Here is a 21,238-nt window from a genome sequence, read left to right as displayed (position 1 = left end):
TGCAATTTTTAATAGAGATTTCTTTCATTAAAAAATTGAGGTGGGATCAGGTCACTTGAGAAGCTGAGAAGGGAACAGGTCTGCTTTTAAGCTGGCAAATAGGCTATAGGCTGTGATGGGCAACCGTAGGTTTTATTCCTATCGGAATTTATTGTAATACCGAAAGGTACCCATGTATTACAGACCCACACCCAGAACTGGCGCAGGTGTGTTCTGATGCTCTTATCTGTATCTAAGCATGTCTCTCTCTCCACACAGAAATATATGCCCACTCAGCACCACTTTTTGCAGAGACTCAGGCACACTTTCAAAACCCACCAGGGAGCGGCAATAATCCCGCACACACACACAGTTGCGCTCCTGAAATCCCTTTAAAGTTCAATGGGGCTTAAAACAGCTTAAATAACTCTCCGCTGCCACCTTGCCGCCTAAATCAGCAACTCATCTTTCCAGCAGGGTTGCCAGCTTCCACGGGGCACAGGGCTCCTGTGCAATTTGGTGATGAGTTTCGCCCGAGGCATTTTGTCCCGGCCGCTGCCTGGCGATGATGGGAGAAGCTGCGCTGCCGCAGATTCTCCCCTCGAAGCAGCTCAGGAGCCACAGACCCGCATCCCCACACCTGCGCATGCAGGCACGCAGTTCACACAGCTGCAAGGCAAGAGAAGCCCAATTGCTTCCTACACACACACACACACCCAGTAGCTGTTCAGAAACTGATGACCAAGCACATGTTGGAAGTGCAGTCGAGAAGGTTTAACCCTGCCTGCGCTGCAGCGCTCAGAAGCGACTGCCAAACACGGGTCTGGGCTGCCCTCCAGCGGCTGTTTGTGGAGGTGAGCCTGCGTTGCAGTGGCAAGACCTTCAGAGAGAAAGAAAGCAAAGTTCCAGTAAATTTTCTGGGGCTCGCTCCTGAGAAAAGAGCGCAGGATAGTGCGCACCCCGGAAATGATCTCTTTCAGCTTCTGCCGTCTGGAAGAAGGCACAGGGTTATAAAGACTAGGACTAGCCGCCTGAGAAACAGTTTCTATCCAAATGTAATTTTGGTTTTAAACGCAGTGTAAGGAGTCCCTGAAGGGACACAGAGCCTAGGACTTGTTGATCAGAAGGTCAGCGGTTCAAATCCCTGCGACGGGTCATGTGGCCAGCAGGACTAAGCCGCTTCTGGCGAACCAGAAGAGCACGGAAACGCCGTTTACCTTCCCGCCGGAGTAGTACCTATTTATCTACATGCACTTTGACGTGCTTTCGAACTGCTAGGTGGGTAGGAGTGGGGACTGAGTAACGGGAGCTCATTCGAACAGCCAACCTTCCGATCAGCAAGCCCTAGGCTCTGTGGTTTAACCCACAGCGCCACCCGCGTCCCCATAACCATGCATAGACTTGGGCAAATTGGACTCTAGTTCATAAACACTGATGCCCCAATAAAGTTGTTTAGTTTTGAAGACTCCACAAGACTCTTTTGTTGTGACATTAGGCAGTGCACTGCCGCCCCCTCTTGGCCTTCTGGGAGAACTGAGAGACTTGTGAATTCCCAAAGGTCTCAGGAGGAGAGAATTATGATCCTCTTGCAGCAGGTTTCTCATTCTTATTCCTATTCCTTTTCCCTTGGGATAGGCTGACATAGTTTGCACTCCCTCCTAGAACCACAGAAGGGACCCCCAGGGGACATCTATCCCAACCCCCTGCGATGCAAGGAATCACAGCTTTCTTTCATTGGTCCAGAATCTTCCAACATTCGTTGGATGGACACGAGTTCGAGTGCTACAGGAGAGGGAGGAAAACTATCCTCTGTTCACTTTCTCCATGAAGAGTTTTATAAACTCCTATTGTGTTGCCCCCGACTCACCTTTTCTCTAAACCAGAAAGTCACAAACGCTGAGTCAGGCTGCTGGTCCATCTAGCTCCATACTGTCTACACGGACTGGCAGCAGCAGCGGCTCTCCAGAGTCTCTTTCCCAGAGGTGCCATCAGGGACAGAACCAACCTCCTTAACAACCCTGAATTTGCAGCACCTAAGCGCAAGGGAACAAATCCCTCCATTCTTTATAGATATATAGATATCTTTATTTCATAAAAATTTATACACTGCTGGAGTGTTTTTTAAAAAACCCTCAAAGCGGTTTAAAAAAAACAGGAAACCATGAAATTATTGGGAAGAATTAACAACAATAATTAAAGGCTCCAGAAATCAAAACAGCGACAACAACAGATTAAAACTCGAATCAACTCTGTTAGGCTCACCTAAAAAAAAGTGTCAGGTGTCAAAAAGAATACAGTGAAGGCGCCTGCCTCGCGTCAATAGACAGGGAGTTCCGAAGATCTGATAAATGGAGAGTGGCTATTACGTGGGACCTGAAACAGTGGCAACTCCACGGATCAAACGGTCGAGTGGCGATTTCTTTTGCTTTCGTAAAAGACGGTCTCTGAACACACAAGTAACTACAATTTTTAAAATGTTTTTTATTTCCCCTGTCATTAAGAACTCCCGCTTTAATTCAATCACCCAGGAAAACAATTTGCTGCTCTGCTTAACAAATGGCGTATAATAGGCGTTCCCCACAACCTCACTACCATCTTTGGGTTGAGGTGGGCCAGTTCAAAATATTTAATAGTGGTTTTCAGGTGGAGGGTGGTGCTTGTGACCCACACAACAGGGCGACCCACTGACACCAGAATCCTAATCTTCTGTATACTGTTCTGTACAGGCCAGACAACAATGTTGAAGTCCCGAGTCCGCTGTCAGAGGAACGAAGAAGCCACAGGTCTTGGCCTTCAAGTAAGATGCAAACCTTGATGAGAAACAATCGCACAATTTCAAGGAGACCCTTCCTGCTACCAGCCCTGGGTAGGACTGAGATGCAGAGACATCGTCTTCCAACGCTGAATTAAGACTTCTTTTGTGCCGGAGAAAAATGGAATTCCTTTTAAGCAAGTATCAAACTTTACCTATAAACGTTGGAGCACTTAAAAAGAAAAAGGCTTTGTATTCAGAAAACTCAACACCCAGCAAAAAAACCCCAACTGTCAGGAGAGCAATGGCACAATATGGCGTTATCTTTGGCTCATCTTTGATTCCCTCCCATCAGAATTCGGCCGATGTGGCAATGGGGAAAAGGGATTATGGGAGATCAGTGTCCCGTCCAATATATCCAGAAATTTGGCCACCACAGAGTCCTCCAACACTTGGTGGTCGATAGCGGATACTTCCAAAGAGAACCTGAAACACTGTGAAGATTCGTTCGCAAAGCACAGTTCCGATTTTCCTAAAAGCAACACTTTATAAAGAGAGAGAGAGGAAGAGCAGGATTTCTGTCCTAAAGCCTGAAAGGTTAAGTTTTGGGAAAGTCTGCACCTTAAAAAAATAATAATCCCAAGAATGCAGCACTTGGGCAAAGGAGAAGGACAGTTACTTCACCTGAGCCAAACAGGTGTATGAAAAGAGTCCAGGCTTTGAACTTCAAACTTGGCTAAAGATTCCACCACAAAGAACCCTGAAGGAGACATTTATTTGTACGCTTGCAGGGAAGATGGACCAGGCACTGAAAAATTTACGACTTAAAATCTCCCTTGTCTGTTTCTCCAGGAAAAGGTGTCTTGCGAACAACGCCCCCTTAATTCTCGGACGAGAAAGCTGCTCCTTTGGCACACACCTTCTGACCTGCCTCTGGCTTCCTCCCTTGGGCTCTGTTTTCAAAATGGAAGGATGAGCCTTCTCTGCCCCGGCCGGAGAGAGGGACTGGGGGTTACCCTTTCCAAAGGCTGCCAGGGCTGGATCTGCTCTTCAGGTCCGTCGGGCGCAAGGGGGATCCACAGCGGAGGTGGGCGGCTCACCAGAGGAACCCCCCTTCAGCTACATTCTCGGTCGCTTGGTCTGGGGAGATCTGGGCAGCTGCAGGAGGATGGAGCCGAGAGGCCTTCGATCATCTTTTGCTTCTTCCTCTGGATCAGCTTCCCACCCGTGAAGCCCAAAACTCCGCCGCCCAGCGCGGCAGCAATGCCGGCCACTTTGAACCCGGCCAGGAGCCCGATAGGACCCCCCACGACTCCGCCAATGAGGGCGCCAGCAACAGGCAAGGCGGCCAGCTTGAATTTGGCAGCCTGGAGAAGAAGGAAGACAAGAGAAAGGAGTGAGCTGGTGTTGCGAGAAAGTACTGTACTTTTCCACGTAGAAGACAAGGGTTTTTTCTTAGAAAATTTTGCCAGAAAAGGGGGCGGTCGTCTTATACAGCGGTAGTTAATCAGGGGGTGGGACGTGGGATGGGTTGCTCCTGCTACCCAGAGATTGTCAGTAATATCCAAAGGCGACACGATGGCCAAGTACAACAATGCAATGTCAATATAAACTCTTTTTATACAGTGGTACCTTGGGTTAAGTACTTAATTCATTCCGGAGGTCCATTCTTAACCTGAAACTGTTCTTAACCTGAAGTACCACTTTAGCTAATGGGGCCTCCTGCTGCCGCCGCGCCATCGGAGCACGATTTCTGTTCTCATCCTGAAGCAAAGTTCTTAACCCAAGGTACTATTTCTGGGTTAGCAGAGTCTGTAACCTGAAGCATCTGTAACCCAAGGTACCACTGTAATCTATACAAAACGTAAAACAATATGAAATATATGAAATATGCACTCTCTGCAAAAGCAAATAAACAGAACAAACAGACAAAATAAACCAGCTCTCCCCTATGCTTCTTCATAACTTATTGGATAATTAATTTTTTTTAAAAAATGATGATCCAATCAAAATCCTGTAGTCGAAAGAGAAATTCCCACTTAGTAACACTTGTAGAAAGTCTTCCATCCATATGTGTTGGAGTTTTAATGCACTTTAATGTTTTAATGTTGTATTTTAATCTTGTTTTTATTATTGTTAGCCGCCCTGAGCCCGGTCTTGGCTGGGGAGGGCGGGGTATAAATAAATAAATTATTATTATTATTATTATTATTATTATTATTATTATTATTAAACAGAAATCTTCTAAATCTCTGAAAGTCACAGAAAATGCACTCTTGATGAATTCTCTTGAAAACATAGAACCAAATAAACCAATGTCCCCACTGTGGAAGGAGGTGTGGATCCAGAATTGGCCTCCACAGCCACTTTTGGGCTCGTTGTTAAAACCGTGTTTATAGAAGACAATCTTCGTCAGCTACGAGGGATCGCCAAAGACTACCTTAGGAGGAGGCACTGAACTGCAGCCTTTCCTATGGTTTTCTTATGGCTCCAGGCTGAGTTGTCATTGTAGCTTATGAGGGAGGCGTGTCACATGAAAAATGGTGTTCTCTGCTGTTTCAGAGGCAGAACCTGAACCAATGGATTCAGGTGACAAGAAAAGAGATTCCAACTCAACATCAGGAAGAACTTTCTGACAGTAAGAGCTGCTCCACAGTGGAGTCGGCTCCCACCCGGAGGCAGCGGACTCTCCTTCCATGGAGGTTTTAAAGCAGAGGTTGGAGGGCCACCTGCCACGGATTTAGCTGAGATTCCTGCATTGCCGGGGGTTGGACTAGATGACCCTCGGGGTCCCTTCCAATTCTAAGATTCTATGATGTTTTGATTCAATGGAGTATTGCTGGAAAGCAGAGTGCCACTGGTTTGCCAGGAGATGGATGGAGAGAGCCCTACCCTGGACAGATTCCTGGTCCCCTCTTCAACATTCACAGCGGCCGTGTTGACGTTATCTTCAATCCTGTCAATCTTCTCCTGCTGAGCCTAGAAGACACAAAAGGGTTTTCAAGCGAAACGGCAGAACAAAAGCACACACCCCACTTCAAAGTACCAAGCGTGGAGCCTTCCAAAGTCCTGGATTCCGAAAACTAAAAATAGCCTTTTCTGGCTGAAGCCTATTTCCATCCCTTTCCATTCAAAGCTGACCCACAATAATGGACTTTCTCCACAAGGTTTTACCAGTAGTGATGTATGGAAGGGAGAGCTGGACCATAAAGAAAGCTGAAGAATTGATGCTTTTGAATTCTGGTGCTGGAGGAGACTCTTGAGAGTCCCATGGACTGCAAAGAGATCAAGCGCATCCATTCTGAAGGAAATCAGCCCTGAGTGCTCACTGGAAGGACAGATCCCAAAGCTGAGGCTCCAAGACTTTGGCCACTTCATGAGAAGAGAAGACTCCCTGGAAAAGACCCTGATGTTGGGAAAGATGGAGGGCACAAGGAGAAGGGGACGACAGAGGACGAGATGGTGGGACAGTGTTCTCGAAGCTACCAGCATGAGTTTGACCAAACTGCGGGAGGCAGTGGAAGACAGGAGTGCCTGGCGTGCTCTGGTCCAGGGGGTCACGAAGAGGCGGACACGACTAATCGATGCAACAACAACAACCACCACAAGGCTGCCATCAAAGATGATGCAGAAATGTCAACCAATGCGAAATGTGGCTGCCTAGGTGGTCGTGGGCCAGAAAATTCGAACGCAGAGCGTAATTCTGCACTGACTACTGGTGCATTTGGGAGCCCAATTCAAACTGCTGGTATTAACCTTGAAAGGAGGGGGTGGGCCATACAATTAACGCTGTCACAACCCCCTCTAAGTAGAATAATAGAAACATAACCACCCGACCCTACTCACCCTTCCCCCCTACTCCTTTTTCCCCTTCCTCTTCTTAATTGTTTAAACCAATTCATGAACCAAGAACTTCTACATTGACCGCTAATAATGAAACATATGTTGTAGATATTTTCCCACGTTTATTATGCTCTTTTTGCGATATACAAAAGACATGAGAAAACTTGGTATGCTGGTTTGTATAACATTATTCTTGTTTATAGGTAAAGGGACCCCTGACCATTAGGTCCAATCGTGGATGACTCTGGGGTTGCAGCGCTCATCTCGCTTTATTGGCCGAGGGAGCCGGCGTACAGATTCCAGGTCATGTGGCCAGCAGGACTAAGCCACTTCTGGCGAACCAGAGCAGCGCACGGAAACGCCGTTTACCTTCCCGCCGGAGCGGTACCTATTTGTCTACTTGCACTGGTGTGCTTTCGAACTGCTAGGTTGGCAGGAGCAGGGACCGAGCAACGGGAGCTCACCCCGTTGCGGGGATTCGAACCACTGACCTTCTGATCGGCAAGTCCTAGGCTCTGTGGTTTAACCCACAGCGCTGCCCATGTCGCCTATTATTATTATAAGTGGAGACTGAATGCCCTAGGCATCAGCCAAGGTGTGGGGAGGTCAATCCTGCTAAGTTTGGGTGCATAATAAGGCACCTCTCCACAAGGTGGTCCCTCATACACCAGGCCCCTGCAGAAAGCCAGACTAAACTCTCTGCATATTCCTCTTCTCACTCCAGAGATGTAAGAATTGCGCAGCTAGCTTCTTTCTTTCGCCCCCTTTCTTCTGAACGCTGAAGGAACGTTAAGACCCTAATCTTGCCATACTTACATTAACAAGCAGAGAGAAGTCCGTCACCAGGTTGCTGAGCTCAATCAAGTCCTACAATGAGAGCCAAAAAAGTGTGCTGTTATTCTTCTGCTCCTCTAGATTTGTCCAAGGGACCCTCGGAGTAGAAGCCCAGCCTACCTCTTCAAGCATTTCCCACGATTCCGCCGCGTTTTGATCCTGGGGGATTTCGGGGAGAGGGGAGAAGGTCTGGATGTAACTCTGAGAGAGTCCTTCGTTGCTGGCATCGTAAAACGTTTCTGAGTGGAAAGATCATAAAGTCTCATAATGCTCCCAGAGGGTTAACCTATCAAGAACTAAAGAGCTCCCAGCCCTCTGCCCCAATTCGACCCTCCCTGCCCACGGACTCTCTTGCCAAAGTGGTGCATGCTCTGGTTATCTCTCACTTGGATTACTGCAATGCGCTCTACGTGGGGCTACCTTTGAAGGTGACCAGGAAACTACAACTAATCCAGAATGCGGCAGCTAGACTGGTGACTGGGAGCGGCCGCCGGGACCATATAACACCGTTCCTGAAAGACCTACATTGGCTCCCAGTACGTTTCCGAGCACAATTCAAAGTGTTGGTGCTGACCTTTAAAGCCCTAAATGGCCTTGGTCCAGTATACCTGAAGGAGCATCTCCACCCCCATCGTTCTGCCTGGACACTGCGGTCCAGCGCCGAGGGCCTTCTGACGGTTCCCTCACTGCGAGAAGCCAAGTTATGATGATGATGATGATGTGTATTTAAAGGCTACCCAGAAAAGGTGGGCCCTGGTGGGGGAGGGGGGATTTTAAGGAAGTAAAAGCAATGGCCCTATGTGCAGGTTGGGGGGGGGGTAACGAGGGAAGGGTCACAGCTCAGTGGCAGAGCATCTCCTTGGCAGGCAGAAGATCCCAGGTTCTCCCCTCTGCGTCTTCAGGTAGGATGTGAATGTTCTGTCTGAAACCCTGGAGAACTGCTGTCGGCCAGTGTAGACTCTACTGAGATAGACAGACCAACCGACTGGCTCAGTATAGGGCAGCTTCCTCTGTTCCGCCCAATGCATTTTGCTGCTGAAACAGCATATTGAAACATTTCCCCTGGTTTTCATATTGGAGTACAGTGGTACCTCAGGTTACAGTTGCTTCAGGTTACAGACTCCGCTAACCCAGAAATAGCACCTCGGTGTTGCGATGCACATATATGGTGGAATTGTTTAAACATCAAACAATTTTGGGAAACAATATACAATGGTGCCTCGCAAGACGAAATTAATCCGTTCCGCGAGAGTCTTCGTCTAGCGGTTTTTTCGTCTTGCGAAGCAACCCTATTAGCGGCTTAACGGATTAGCGCTATTAGCGGTTTAGCGGCTATTAAAGGCTTAAAGGCTTAGCGGATTAGCTGCTAAAAGGCTATTAAAGGCTATTAAAGGCTTAGCAGATTAGATAAAGGGGGGGGGAAAGCGAAAAAAAAATCTCAAGACTCGCAAGACATTTTCGTCTTGCGAAGCAAGCCCATAGGGAAATTCGTCCTGCGAAGCAACACAAAAACGGAAAACCCTTTCGTCTAGCGGGTTTTCCGTCTTGCGAGGCATTCGTCTTGCGGGGCACCACTGTATAACGAAACGAAAAAATGTTCAGATATTCATTTAGGAAAACACCAGAAGGTTTTCTATTGGGAATAGTACCAGGAAGACTAAAGGAAGAAGACAAGACATTATATTTATACGCAACAGTAGCCGCAAGACTATTGATTGCGAAAAATTGGAAAAGTGGTATTATAACGACAAAAACAGAGTGGCTTGCCAAATTATTGGAGTACTACAATATATCCAAAACAATGGGAGAAATTGGAAGGATCTCAAAAGAGAAGATAGACAGGGGTTGGACGGTGTTTAAAGGATACTTGCAAAACCATATTGAAAAATCAGAACTCCTATTAGAATAAAGAAGTTCCATTTTAAATACTGGAATACCAAATAAGATGGATAACAATGTGTAATAGAAAAAGAAGCATGAAATTAGGTTAAAGATGTGTGAAAGAAAGTAATAGAAGTGGAAAGAAACTGCAATTGAGTAGATTGGAAGTCTAACACAAAGGTGGGGTGAGGGATGGTGGATGGTGATGGGAAAAGGAATTATCTGTGGGATTGAGTGTAGGTATGTTTAACATTTTTAAGGATTGTATGAAATGTATGTTTGTAAATTCGCAATATGTGTGTATTAATGCTGAATTAAAACTTTTCCAAAAAAAATTAAAGAAAAGAAATAGTACCTCGGGTTAAGAACTTTGCTGCAGGATGAGAACGAATTAAGTTCTTAACCCGAGGTACCACTGTAGTTGCAAGCTGGCTGCTTTTTTTGCTCTTTGATTTCAGCGGCAGAAACTAGGAACACGTCCAGCGCCTTCAACGTGTGCGACTTTGGCTTAAACATTCCCGTAGCTTTCAACATTTTGCATGTCACAGATGGGTCATTTAACAGTTAAATGACATCTCAACTCTGGTCCAGAAAGATCATACAGATATCTTGGCGATAAAAACATACTTGTTTGAAAAAGGAACACGGTGCACTCATACCCCCTGCTACGGTGGTTGATCTGGTTAAAGGGGACTGGAGCAACGCCTCTTTCTCCTTAAACTGGCTCTTCAGTTCTTCTGCAGACTCCAAGTGGAGCTGCAGAAATTCCTTGATGGCCACCGACGCCTGGTCTTTCACCGGGTTAATCATCCTCTCCAAAGCGTGGAGGTCTTCCTTCCGGACCCGTAGGCAGAGCTTCTCCATCTCTCGGATATTTGCTCGCAGCTGCTGGAAATGACAATTCAAAAGGGGGGATTTGTTTTGTTTGTTTTTTTGTTTTATGAATTTTTTATTTCCAAAACCGAAAAAAGAAAAATGACAAACATCAAATTCAACATCCATAATTAATTTTCTAACATAAACCTATTACATAATTAACTAAATTAAAATATACCTAATTACTCTAAACTTCTCTTTGCTGTATACAAATACAACAGTTAGAAATTTTATATTAAAGCTTTTATATTATAAATAATATTTCAAATTCCCCTATACCCCCGTTCCCCTTCACCCATGTGTGATCTCTTTTTTTCTTCTTCTTCTTCCGTCTTGTTGTGTTGTTATAATTTAATCATTGTTCAGCTAATTCTTTTATTATTTCCTTGCTTACCCCTGCACGTTTTACACGTTATCTATTAATATTCCAGTCCCGGAACCCTATTTTTTCATATATTCCTTCACTCCCTCCCACTCTTTAATTACACTGGGCAACAATTTTTTACTTTTTGAATGTTGTCTAGATTTCTACAACTGATTTAGGGTATTTTTGCACTGCTGAATCAGGAAATTGCATCCGTTTCTCTCCATCAGGTCAGGTTTTTGTGCTATGTGGATTTGAAAAAAAAATCAGATATTGTGACAAAATCGATTACATTTTTGTGGCATTATCAGCTGATTTTTGTCAACAAATATCATCCTAAATATGTTTTTAAGAGGGAAAAAAAAATTTCCAACAACATATATTGATTACCTGATAGAAACATTGATTACTGTATACTGAATGGTGGGCACTGATAAAGGTAAGTACACGTAAATTGCATGTTGCTTCACCATTTTTCAAACTTCAGGGCTTGAACTTCCGTTTCTTGGAACTCCTGGAATGCTCAGCGGCAGGGAGGTCTCTCTTCAGAGTCCAACAGTAGTCAGCCATCATGACTGCGTCCCAGCGACCCTGATACCTGGTCTCCATCTCTTTCATGTCCTGATGGAATCTCTCCCCCTGCTCGTCACTCATTGAACCCAGGTTCTCAGGAAACCGGTCCATATGTGAAAATAGGTAGTGCATCTTGACGCTCATGTTGCAGCCCAGGTTTCTGAAAGCAGTCAGCATGTTGTTGACAAGTTCTGCGTAGTTTCTGGCCTTATTGTTGCCAAGAAAGTTCCTCACTACCAGAACAAATGCCTTCCACGCTTCCAGTTCCACTTTGTTCACCGAGTTTCCGAACTCTGGATCTCTGATGAGCTGACGGATCTGAGGACTGTCAAAGATGCCAGCTTTCAACTTCTCCATGGTCAATCCTGGAAAAGCCTGGCACAAGTAAGTGAAGCAGTCACCATCCTTGTCCAGAGCCTTGGTGAACTGCTTCATTAAGCCGAGCTTGATGTGCAGCGGTGGGAAGAGTATTCTGTCTCTGTCCACCAGAGGGTCGTTGATGACGTTCCTTTTTTTGCAAGGCACCAATTCCTCCCGCACAGGTCAGTCCTTCTTCGTGTAATGCTGAGCACGGTCCCTACTATCCCACATGCACAGAAAACATGGGTACTTGGTGAAGCCAGACTGTTGTCCCAACAAAAAGTTCACCATCTTCAGGTCAACACAAATAAACCACTTATGCTGATCATAACCAATTTTCTCCAGCACATACTTCACCACTTCATAGTTCTCCTTCAGTGTAGTCGAGTGAGCCAGGGGTATAGAGGCAAACTGGTTGTCGTTGTGTAGCAGAACACATTTCAGTGATCGCTTGCTGCTGTCAATGAACAGTCTCCAATCTTTGGGTTCGTACTGTGGCCCTCCAAGCTTGAGCAGAAGCTGCGCAATATCTGCACAGTACACCAAGTCCTTCTCTTCTGAGAAAAAACGGAGGTACTCTTGATGCCTGTTGCGGAAGAAGCTGATGCGAGCACTGTCAGAGAGGAGGTTTTTTTCCTTCAATCTGGATGCCAACAGTTTGGCAGAGTCCTTTGACAAGCTGAGGTCGCGAACTAGATCATTCAACTCCTTTTGGGAAAATGGATGTGGAGCATCATCTTCAAGAACCACTTCTTCTTCTTCATGTCCTTCAACAACGGATCCCTTTTCGACATAATCACCCAGAGCTATCGGACCTGAATACTTCTTGTCATTAAAATAATCATTTCCAATCAAAACAATTATTCGACATGGAATTTAACCCCACCAACTTCTTCTAAAATGCTCCACACAAGCGTACATGTGAACAAAAACGTAAAAAAACGACATATGGCCATAGCTCAAAAACATGACCTGATTGAGCAAAACCAATGTGATTTTTGGATTCAGCACATCAGATTCGTCCTAAATCAACTGAAAAAACGCAGACAACAAATTTGTTGTTGACCAGTGTTATTCTCTGATTTGAATGACCTCTAACAGTTGCCATCAGGGGATTTGGTTACACACAACCCATTGAATAGCGCTCTCTTCATACCTCACAGAATAGTTCAGGTATCAGGTGCAAATTCCGGGGACAGCAGCTCCATTCCGGCCCAGAAAGCCTCAGTTCTTGGACCTGATATAAGCCTCTGAATCTCTCCTGGGCCCTTGCTGGGATAACTGCTCTAGTGCTTAAGTACTGGTCACAGGCAATTCCCAAACAGATTTGGGAGGACGTGGGTGGTGCTGTGGGTTAAACCACAGAGCCTAGGACTTGCCGATCAGAAGGTTGGCAGTTCAAATCCCTGCGACAGGGTGAGCTCCCATTGCTCGGTCCCTGCTCCTGCCAACCTAGCAGTTCGAAAGCACGTCAAAGTGCAAGTAGATAAATAGGTACCTCTCCGGCAGGAAGGTAAACGGCGTTTCCGTGCGCTGCTCTGGTTCGCCAGAAGCGGCTTAGTCATGCTGGCCACATGACCCAGAAGCTGTACGCTGGCTCTCTCGGCCAGTAAATCGAGATGAGCGCCGCAACCCCAGAGTCAGTCACGACTGGACCTAATGGTCAGGGGTCCCTTTACCTTTTAAAGGCTGCATAGAGAATGCCTTTTATTTTCTGTGAGACTACATCTTGGGCTAATATCCCAGGTATGGCCACCTATACTGTCATCTCCTCCCTTTCTGTATTTTGAGTGCATTCTTTGGTTTAGAAAAAACAGGATATAAATATTCTTATTTATTTCATTTATGAATCGCTTCCCTTGAGGCATCGCCAGCCAAAGTAATTGACAACAAAAACATGCATAAAACAGCCACACCTATTAAAAACTATTAAAGCAATTGCACATACAAGTTAAGAACACTAAGGTATTTATGCTTGACATTAGAGTCCAAAATGGCTTATTTCACATCTCATCGTATTTTCAGTTGCTGACAATGAAGCCATTTGCAGCTGTTGTATCATAATTGAGTGAACGGCGCAGCTCTGTTGTGTGTTGTTATAGGATCGTTGCAGGCAAGCGAAAAGGTCCCTGCCCCAAGGAGCAGACAAATGTAAGATTCAACACAGGCTGGATAGTGGAAGGAGGAGGAAAGCTTGGATAGGCTTTAGGTTAGCTACAGTGCCCTATGAGGAGAAAGGGGAGACCTTTGCATTTTTGCTTCTGCTATTTTCTGGGGAAAACCAGCAACATTCACAACAAACACTGGAATGGACTTTTCTAACTACTTACTTGAACCGTACGGCCAGCATTGATGTGCTCTTCATGTAACCTGTCCCACAGTCTGCATCTCTGATACTAAAGGCAAGGAAAGAGAGAGAGAAAAAAATTGTGTTTTTATGGGTCTACAGAGAAAGGAAGGACAAAAAGAATCGCCATTTCCCATTCCCTGTGCTGTCTTAAGGCAGAGGAAATGGTGGGGTTTTGGGTCCAGGCTATCCCAGTGCCTGCTGGCACGAACCAGTAAGATAAGCTATGTGCACACATCATTCCAAGGGACAGACTCACTCTCTCAACTGCAGCAAACTTTGCTCTCTAATTCCAGCTTAAGCCTCCATCAACAAAGAGAGCCCAGTGTTACCCAACAACGCTGAGAAATGTCACAAAAGCCATTACGCAAGACATTCACAACTCCTTGTTCCAGGGACTCTTCAATTGTGACAAGGTTTGAACCATCATCTGGTGCTTTGAGTCCCCATCCACAATCTGATGAAAAATAATAATAATATTATAATAATAATAATTTATTATTTGTACCCTGCCCATCTGGCTGGGTTTCCCCAGCTACTCTGGGCGGCTTCCAACAAAAATTAAAAATACATCAAAATGGCACACATTAAAAACTTCCCTAAACAGGGCTGCCTTCAGATGTCTTCTAAAAGTCTGATACGTTTTTCTCTTTGACATCTGGTGGGAGGGAGTTCCACAGGGCGGGTGCCACCACCAAGAAGGCCCTCTGCCTGGTTCCCTGTAACTTGACTTCTCGCAGTGAGGGAACCGCCAGAAGGCCCTCGGAGCTGGACCTCAGCGTCCGGGCAGAACGATGGGGGTGGAGACGCTCCTTCAGGTATAGAGGACCGAGGCCGTTTAGGGCTTTCAAGGTCAGCACCAACACTTTGAATTGTGCTCGGAAACGTACTGGGAGCCAATGCAGATCTCTCAGGACCGGTGTTATGTGGTCTCGGCAGCCGCCCCCAGTCACCAGTCTAGCTGCCGGTAGATGAGCTAGATGAGAAATCGATGAGCATTTTCAGGGGAAGATTCCCCTGCTATGTAGCCACTCTTAACCCCTCTGCAGAAGATGGAGAATGAGGAGAGAGATACTGACGAGAGCTGGGAGGTGGAAACACATAAAGTATCAGGGCTCAAAGAAACCTTGCAAAATGCCATTTGCCTTTTTACGGTTTTTACAGTTTTCATGTCTACAGATACTTAGCCCAGAGCCTCCTCTTTCCCTTTCTTGCGAGAAAAGAGCATTGAGGGCAAAAAAACCCCCTCATAATCGACAAATTACTCACTTCCTTATTATGCCAGGGAAGCCCCCGCTGGCTTGCAAGCCCTCTTTATAAATCTGATGTTTATAAATGATATTTTCCACTTAGAATCACACTTGCAACCCAGCCAAGTGAGGTCATAACTACCTGCAGAGTTCATGGAAAGCAATATTTATTTATTGGGGGGGGTAATTTTGACCCCAGTTGCATTTGAAAATCATTGCAACCAATTTGTCCCCTCATTTGACGTTGAAGACTTGACGTTTTCATCCCCAAAAAGTTTTTTATTTGAGTTTCTATTGAAATGAGGCTGCATTTTAATGTTGTACTTTAATCTTGTTTTTAAGTTGTATTTGAATCAATTGTTTTATACTTGGTGTTAGCCGCCCTGAGCCCGGTCTTGGCTGGGGAGGGCGGGGCATAAATAAAAAATATTATTATTATTATTATTATTATTATTATTATTATCTCAGCAGATGCATAGACTGAAAAGCAACTCTCAATCCAAACCTTTAGACAGCCTCTTTTCTCTGTTTATAGCAGGACTCTTGAATGGGTACCCAGAGCATGCATTTAAGATCAAACAAAATATTGGCCAATGGAGGCAGACCTCTACCCTCCCAACATCCCCAAATAATGACCAGCCATTCAGCTGTTCTGCAGCAAATGGGAGCACCCTCAGGCTGCCTCGGCTGCCTCATTTTAAATAATAGTAAGGCCCCAATTGGGACGCGGGTGGCGCTGTGGGTTAAACCACAGAGCCTAGGACTTGCCGATCAGAAGGTCGGCGGTTCGAATCCCGGCGACGGGGTGAGCTCCCGTCGCTCGGTCCCTGTTCCTGCCAACCTAGCATGTCAAAGTGCAAGTAGATAAACAGGTGCTGCTCCGACGGGAAGGTAAACGGCGTTTCCATGCACTGCTCTGGTTCTTCAGAAGCGGCTTAGTCATGCTGGCCACATGACCCGGAAGCTGGACGCCGGCTCCCTCGGCCAGTAAAGCGAGATGAGCGCCGCAACCCCAGAGTCGGTCACGACTGGAACTAATGGTCAGGGGTCCCTTTACCTTTTTTAAGGCCCCAATTTAAAGAAAAGGAATGGACTTTTAACTACCATTGAAAGTGGAGGGGGTTTTTTGAGGAGGGGTGCAGAAATTGTCGTGCAACAGAGCTAATTACACTTGCCCACCTTTAGTTCCAATCAAAGCATCTCTGCTTTGCTTAAGTTGTGCTAATGTCAGTAAAATTATACAATATCAACTTAATATTCAGGGGAAAAAAGTAAACCTTCTCAATATTTATCTGATGCTTTCTTAACCTCTCCAGATCTGTTGGAACGGCAACTTTAATAAACTTCTGGATGGCTGGCTCAAGGCGACGCAAGTTAAGCTTTTCTTCATCTTCAGACATTGTCAAGTTTCAGTAGCGCTTTATAAACCTAAACACAATAAATAAATAAAAATTAACCTAGTAGGAGATACTGACCCTTGCAATTTTCCTTTCTGCTGGTGTCTGATCTTCAGCACTGAAAAAACCAAACTTCCCGTAAAAAGACAGAAGCCAGTCAGGTGAGAAGACAGCATGTGAAAATTCAATAAAAGGGCCATTGGTTACCATTAAAGCACTTTTATTTATTCTATAGGGACGCGAGTGGCGCTGTGGGTTAAACCACAGAGCCTAGGGCTTGCCGATCAGAAGGTCGGCGGTTTGAATCCCCGCGACGGGGTGAGCTCCCGTTGCTCGGTCCCTGCTCCTGCCAACCTAGCAGTTCGAAAGCATCAAAGTGCAAGTAGATAAATAGGTACCGCTCTGGCGGGAAGGTAAACTGTGTTTCCGTGCGCTGCTCTGGTTCGCCAGAAGCAGCTTAGTCATGCTGGCCACATGACCCGGAAGCTGTACGCCGGCTCCCTCGGCCAGTAAAGCGAGATGAGCGCCACAACCCCAGAGTCGATCACAACTGGACCTAATGGTCAGGGGTCCCTTTACCCTTTACCTATTTATTCTATATGAAAACCACTGTCTCTAACACATTTTTCTGTGCCACCCACATCAACAACCCACAAGCCAGAAAAGTGAGAGAGCTTGCTGCAGGTCTGTCCTCAGCTGCAGAGGGAGGAAATCCACATCAGTCTCCACTGACAGCCCCCATGACAGGCAGAAATGATACAGGGAGAGATATTCTGAAGATCCATTTTCTAAGAAACGCAGTCATGGGAAGAAATCCAAACCTGCCAGTTTTCTGCCAGTCATGCAGCTGTTAAAGTAGGGTTGCCAACTCACCCTAACAGCAGCAGTCTGGTCTGCTCTTGTGTTTTATTCAGCAGGATGATAAATAAGGTTTGGCAAGTGAAGCTTTTCCATGGCATGGAAAGATAATCGGCTGCTGGTGTCAGCAAATCAGCTAGTGGCAGGCTGAAAAGGTGGCAGCCCTGAGCTAAAGGCACAGGAAATTTGCCAGGAGGGGAATCCTAATCCTTAATAAAATAAACACCCATGGACCACCACCCCGCTACATGCACACTCCATCATCAGTACTGTGGAGATTATAATCCTTTGGGGTTTTAGGGTTGTTGTTTTTTTTTAATGTATTTTTATTAAAGATTTTCTTGATTTCCAAAAGTGTGTGCAATGTCTCTCTCTCGTATTATTTTCCCATGTAACATTTTTACAAATCGGTTTCATTTATTGAGACATTAGGAAGAAAATGGGGAAAGAGGTGGGGTGGGGTCGGGTGACGATGTTTCTATTTTACTTAATATATGTAAGGTTTGGTGTCAGCGTTGCTTGTGCAGATCTCTGCTGTTCGCTTGTGTTCCTTTGGTGGTGAGAGAGGTTGGAGTTGGCCTAGGGTGTGGTTATTCATTTGTGGTTGGCTGTGGTGGTCTTTGTTTTCATGTGTGAGTGAGGTGGGTGGGTGTTTCGGATCAGGTTAGCCATATTGATTTGTATGCTGTTGGTGGATTTTTGTTGTTGTCTTGCTGGGCTGTGTATGTGATAAAGGGGAGCCAGACCGGGGCGAAGGCGTCTTCTTCTATTTGTCCCCGTGTCAGTTTCAGTTTATTGGTGACTTTTTCTAGTAGGGCTGTTTCCCAGACTATTTGGTACCATTGGTCCATGCTTACTCCTGACAGGTCTCTCCAGTTTCTGGCTATGATGCTTCTGGCTGCTGAAAGTAGGTGGGTTATGAGTTCTTTGTGATGTAAGTGGGCATTACTGTCTTGGAAGATGTTTAGTAAGGCCAATTCTGGGGTGATACTTGCTTGGTTATTTTACTTATTTCACAAATGGTTGTAGACAGAATGGTGTTAATACAGTTGTACCTCGGGTTAAGTACTTAATTCGTTCTGGAGGTCCGTTCTTAACCTGAAACTGTTCTTCACCTGAAGCACCACTTTAGCTAATGGGGCCTCCTGCTGCTGCCACGCCGCAGAAGAACGGTTTCTGTTCTTATCCTGAAGCAAAGTTCTTAACCTGAAGCAATATTTCTGGGTTAGCGGAGTCTGTAACCTGAAGCGTATGTAACCTGAAGTGTATGTAACCCGAGGTACCACTGTAGTAGAAATTCTTCTTCCATTTCTCCCCGTGTCAGTTATTAGTTAGTTTTTCTAATAAGGCTGTTTCCCATACTATTTGGTACCATGGGTAGTTATTACTGGATAAACAAGCAAAACATGAGAATGAATCTTCCAGTTCCCTGGCTCTGAGGAGTCAGTGGTGGCGGAAGTTCAGATGCCAGACTAGGTCCTGGCAGAGACCAGGATTCGAATCCTGATGCTCACTGGGTGCCACCCTGGGCCAGTCCCCGCCTTGCCTCCCTCGCAGGGCTGTTGCAAGTACAGAAACGGAGAAGGCTGAGCGCCACCTGGCATAGCTGTCAATGTTTCACCTTTTTTAAGGGAAATTCCCTTATTCCGGATAGGATTCCTCGCAAGAAAAGGGAAAAGTTGACAGCTATGCCACCTGGAGGGGCCGCATGAATATTATAATATATACTACCTACTATAAATTTTACATAATACATATTAACTATCCGTGCACAATCTTATATACAATACGAGTATTATTTAAGTATTATATCCTATTTATCTGACTTAAGAATATATATGTATATCGTGCATTACTGTACATGCTCATGGATATCCATTAATCACTACGCTCCATAATCTTACATTCAGACAGCCCAGGGGCAGAGCATCCCCTTTGGCACCTGGGACCATCGGCTGCAGCTCCAGGGCAGCCTGAACCCCTGAAGACTTGACGTTTTCATCCCCAAAAAAGTTTTTGACTTGACTTTCTACTGAAATGAGGCTGCATTTTAATGTTGTATTTTAATCAATTGTTTTTATACTTGGTGTTAACCGCCCTGAGCCCAGTCTTGGCTGGGGAGGGCAGGGTATAAATAAATATTATTATTATTATTATTATTATTATTATTATTATTATTATTATTATTAAGTCCCCAGCTGCTGCCAGCCCGTGTGGGCAGCCCTGAGCTGGAGGGCCTGACTCTGGGGCAGGCAGATTCCTGGGAGAGATCCAGGCGCCGCAATGAACTGGGTCTCCTCCTCCTCGCCCGCCTGCCTGCCTGCGAGTTTCCCTGGGGCGCATTCCGACGTGCAGGGCGACCCGCAAGCGCAGAACACGGGTGCAGGGTCAGGATCCTACCTCTCCCGGCTAAGGGAAGGCCTCCCTCGCCCCCTCCCCGGGCGGCCCTCTTCCCTCTCCCCCCGGGGCGCCTCCACTCACCGGGCGCAGCTCCGGCCAAACCTCCGGACCCCCAACCCGGAAGGGAGTCCGGGAACAACAGGAAGCGGGAGGGGCCGCGCACCATCGAGCGCCCAGGGGCAGAGCGGCCGTCCGCTTCCGGGAGGCGGGACTTCCTGGCTGCGCTTGAAGCCACTTCCGCCCTCTTCTCCCAAGGGCGGAAGTGCCGCCTCCCCTCCCAAGGGAGGTCAATGGAGATGGGGGGAAGCGAAGGCAGGAATTGCTGCCCGACTCAGACTTCAATTATTATTAATTTAGACAGGATTCTTGCAAAGTTCCCTTCCAGCAGCATCCCCCCCCAGCCGCGACAGCAATTTCAGGGGTTCCTGCCTGGCTCATGCTGATCTGGGACTCCTGCATCATAGAATCATAGAGTTGGAAGAGACCCCAAGGGCCATCGAGTCCAACCCCCTGCCAAGCAGGAAACACCATCAGAGCACTCCTGACATATGGTTGTCAAGCCTCTGCTTAAAGACCTCCAAAGAAGGAGACTCCACCACACTCCTTGGCAGCAAATTCCACTGTCGAACAGCTCTTACTGTCAGGAAGTTCTTCCTAATGTTTAGGTGGAATCTTCTTTCTTGTAGTTTGGATCCATTGCTCCGTGTCCGCTTCTCTGGAGCAGCAGAAAACAACCTTTCTCCCTCCTCTATGTGACATCCTTTTATATATTTGAACATGGCTATCATATCACCCCTTAACCTCCTCTTCTCCAGGCTAAACATGCCCAGCTCCCTTAGCCGTTCCTCATAAGGCATCGTTTCCAGGCCTTTGACCATTTTGGTTGCCCTCCTCTGGACACGTTCCAGTTTGTCAGTGTCCTTCTTGAACTGTGGTGCCCAGAACTGGACACAGTACTCCAGGTGAGGTCTGACCAGAGCAGAATACAGTGGCACTATTACTTCCCTTGATCTAGATGCTATACTCCTATTGATGCAGCCCAGAATTGCATTGGCTTTTTTAGCTGCCGCGTCACACTGTTGGCTCATGTCAAGTTTGTGGTCAACCAAGACTCCTAGATCCTTTTCACATGTACTGCTCTCAAGCCAGGTGTCACCCATCTTGTATTTGTGCCTCTCATTTTTTTTGCCCAAGTGCAATACTTTACATTTCTCCCTGTTAAAATTCATCTTGTTTGTTTTGGCCCAGTTCTCTAATCTGTCAAGGTCGTTTTGAAGTGTGATCCTGTCCTCTGGGGTGTTAGCCACCCCTCCCAGTTTGGTGTCATCTGCAAATTTGATCAGGATGCCCTTGAGTCCATCATCCAAGTCGTTGATAAAGATGTTGAATAAGACCGGGCCCAAGACAGAACCCTGTGGCATCCCACTAGTCACTCTTCTCCAGGATGAAGAGGAACCATTGATGAGCACCCTTTGGGTTCGGTCAGTCAGCCAGTTACAAATCCACTGAGTGGTAGCATAGTCA

At 46.2% G+C, this 21,238-nt stretch overlaps 1 protein-coding gene across 2 annotated transcripts; it reads right to left on the bottom strand.

The window, feature by feature from the left end:
- Positions 1-2,440: 2,440 nt before the first annotated feature.
- On the bottom strand, positions 2,441-19,917 carry STX17 (syntaxin 17). 2 transcript variants are annotated; one of them, XM_081012812.1, is made up of 8 exons: positions 19,796-19,917; positions 16,337-16,487; positions 13,793-13,858; positions 9,949-10,177; positions 7,529-7,647; positions 7,391-7,441; positions 5,624-5,710; positions 2,441-4,098 (listed from the first exon to the last, which is right to left on the bottom strand). In XM_081012812.1, the coding sequence occupies exons 2-8, from the start codon at positions 16,457-16,459 to the stop codon at positions 3,847-3,849; spliced, it is 927 nt and encodes a 308-aa protein (XP_080868938.1). In that variant the 5' UTR covers positions 16,460-16,487; positions 19,796-19,917; the 3' UTR covers positions 2,441-3,846. The 2 variants fall into 2 exon arrangements, with proteins under 2 accessions (XP_080868938.1, XP_080868939.1); XM_081012813.1 differs by having other exon boundaries at positions 9,949-10,174.
- Positions 19,918-21,238: the final 1,321 nt, after the last annotated feature.

This window comes from Podarcis pityusensis (assembly GCF_964106645.2).
Source record: "Podarcis pityusensis genome assembly, chromosome: 7".
Taxonomy (NCBI): Eukaryota; Metazoa; Chordata; class Lepidosauria; order Squamata; family Lacertidae; genus Podarcis; species Podarcis pityusensis.
This window is presented reverse-complemented; position numbering and strand designations above follow the sequence as displayed.

Coding starts and splice junctions, on each gene's coding strand:
- STX17 (XM_081012812.1), bottom strand. CDS start 16,459: ATGTCTGAAGATGAAGAAAAGCTTAACTTGCGTCGCCTTGAGCCAGCC. Junction 5,711..7,390: donor ACTTCTCTCTGCTTGTTAAT/GTAAGTATGGCA, acceptor TGTGTCTTCTAG/GCTCAGCAGGAGAAGATTGA. Junction 4,099..5,623: donor GGACCAGGAATCTGTCCAGG/GTAGGGCTCTCT, acceptor CTTCTTCTCCAG/GCTGCCAAATTCAAGCTGGC.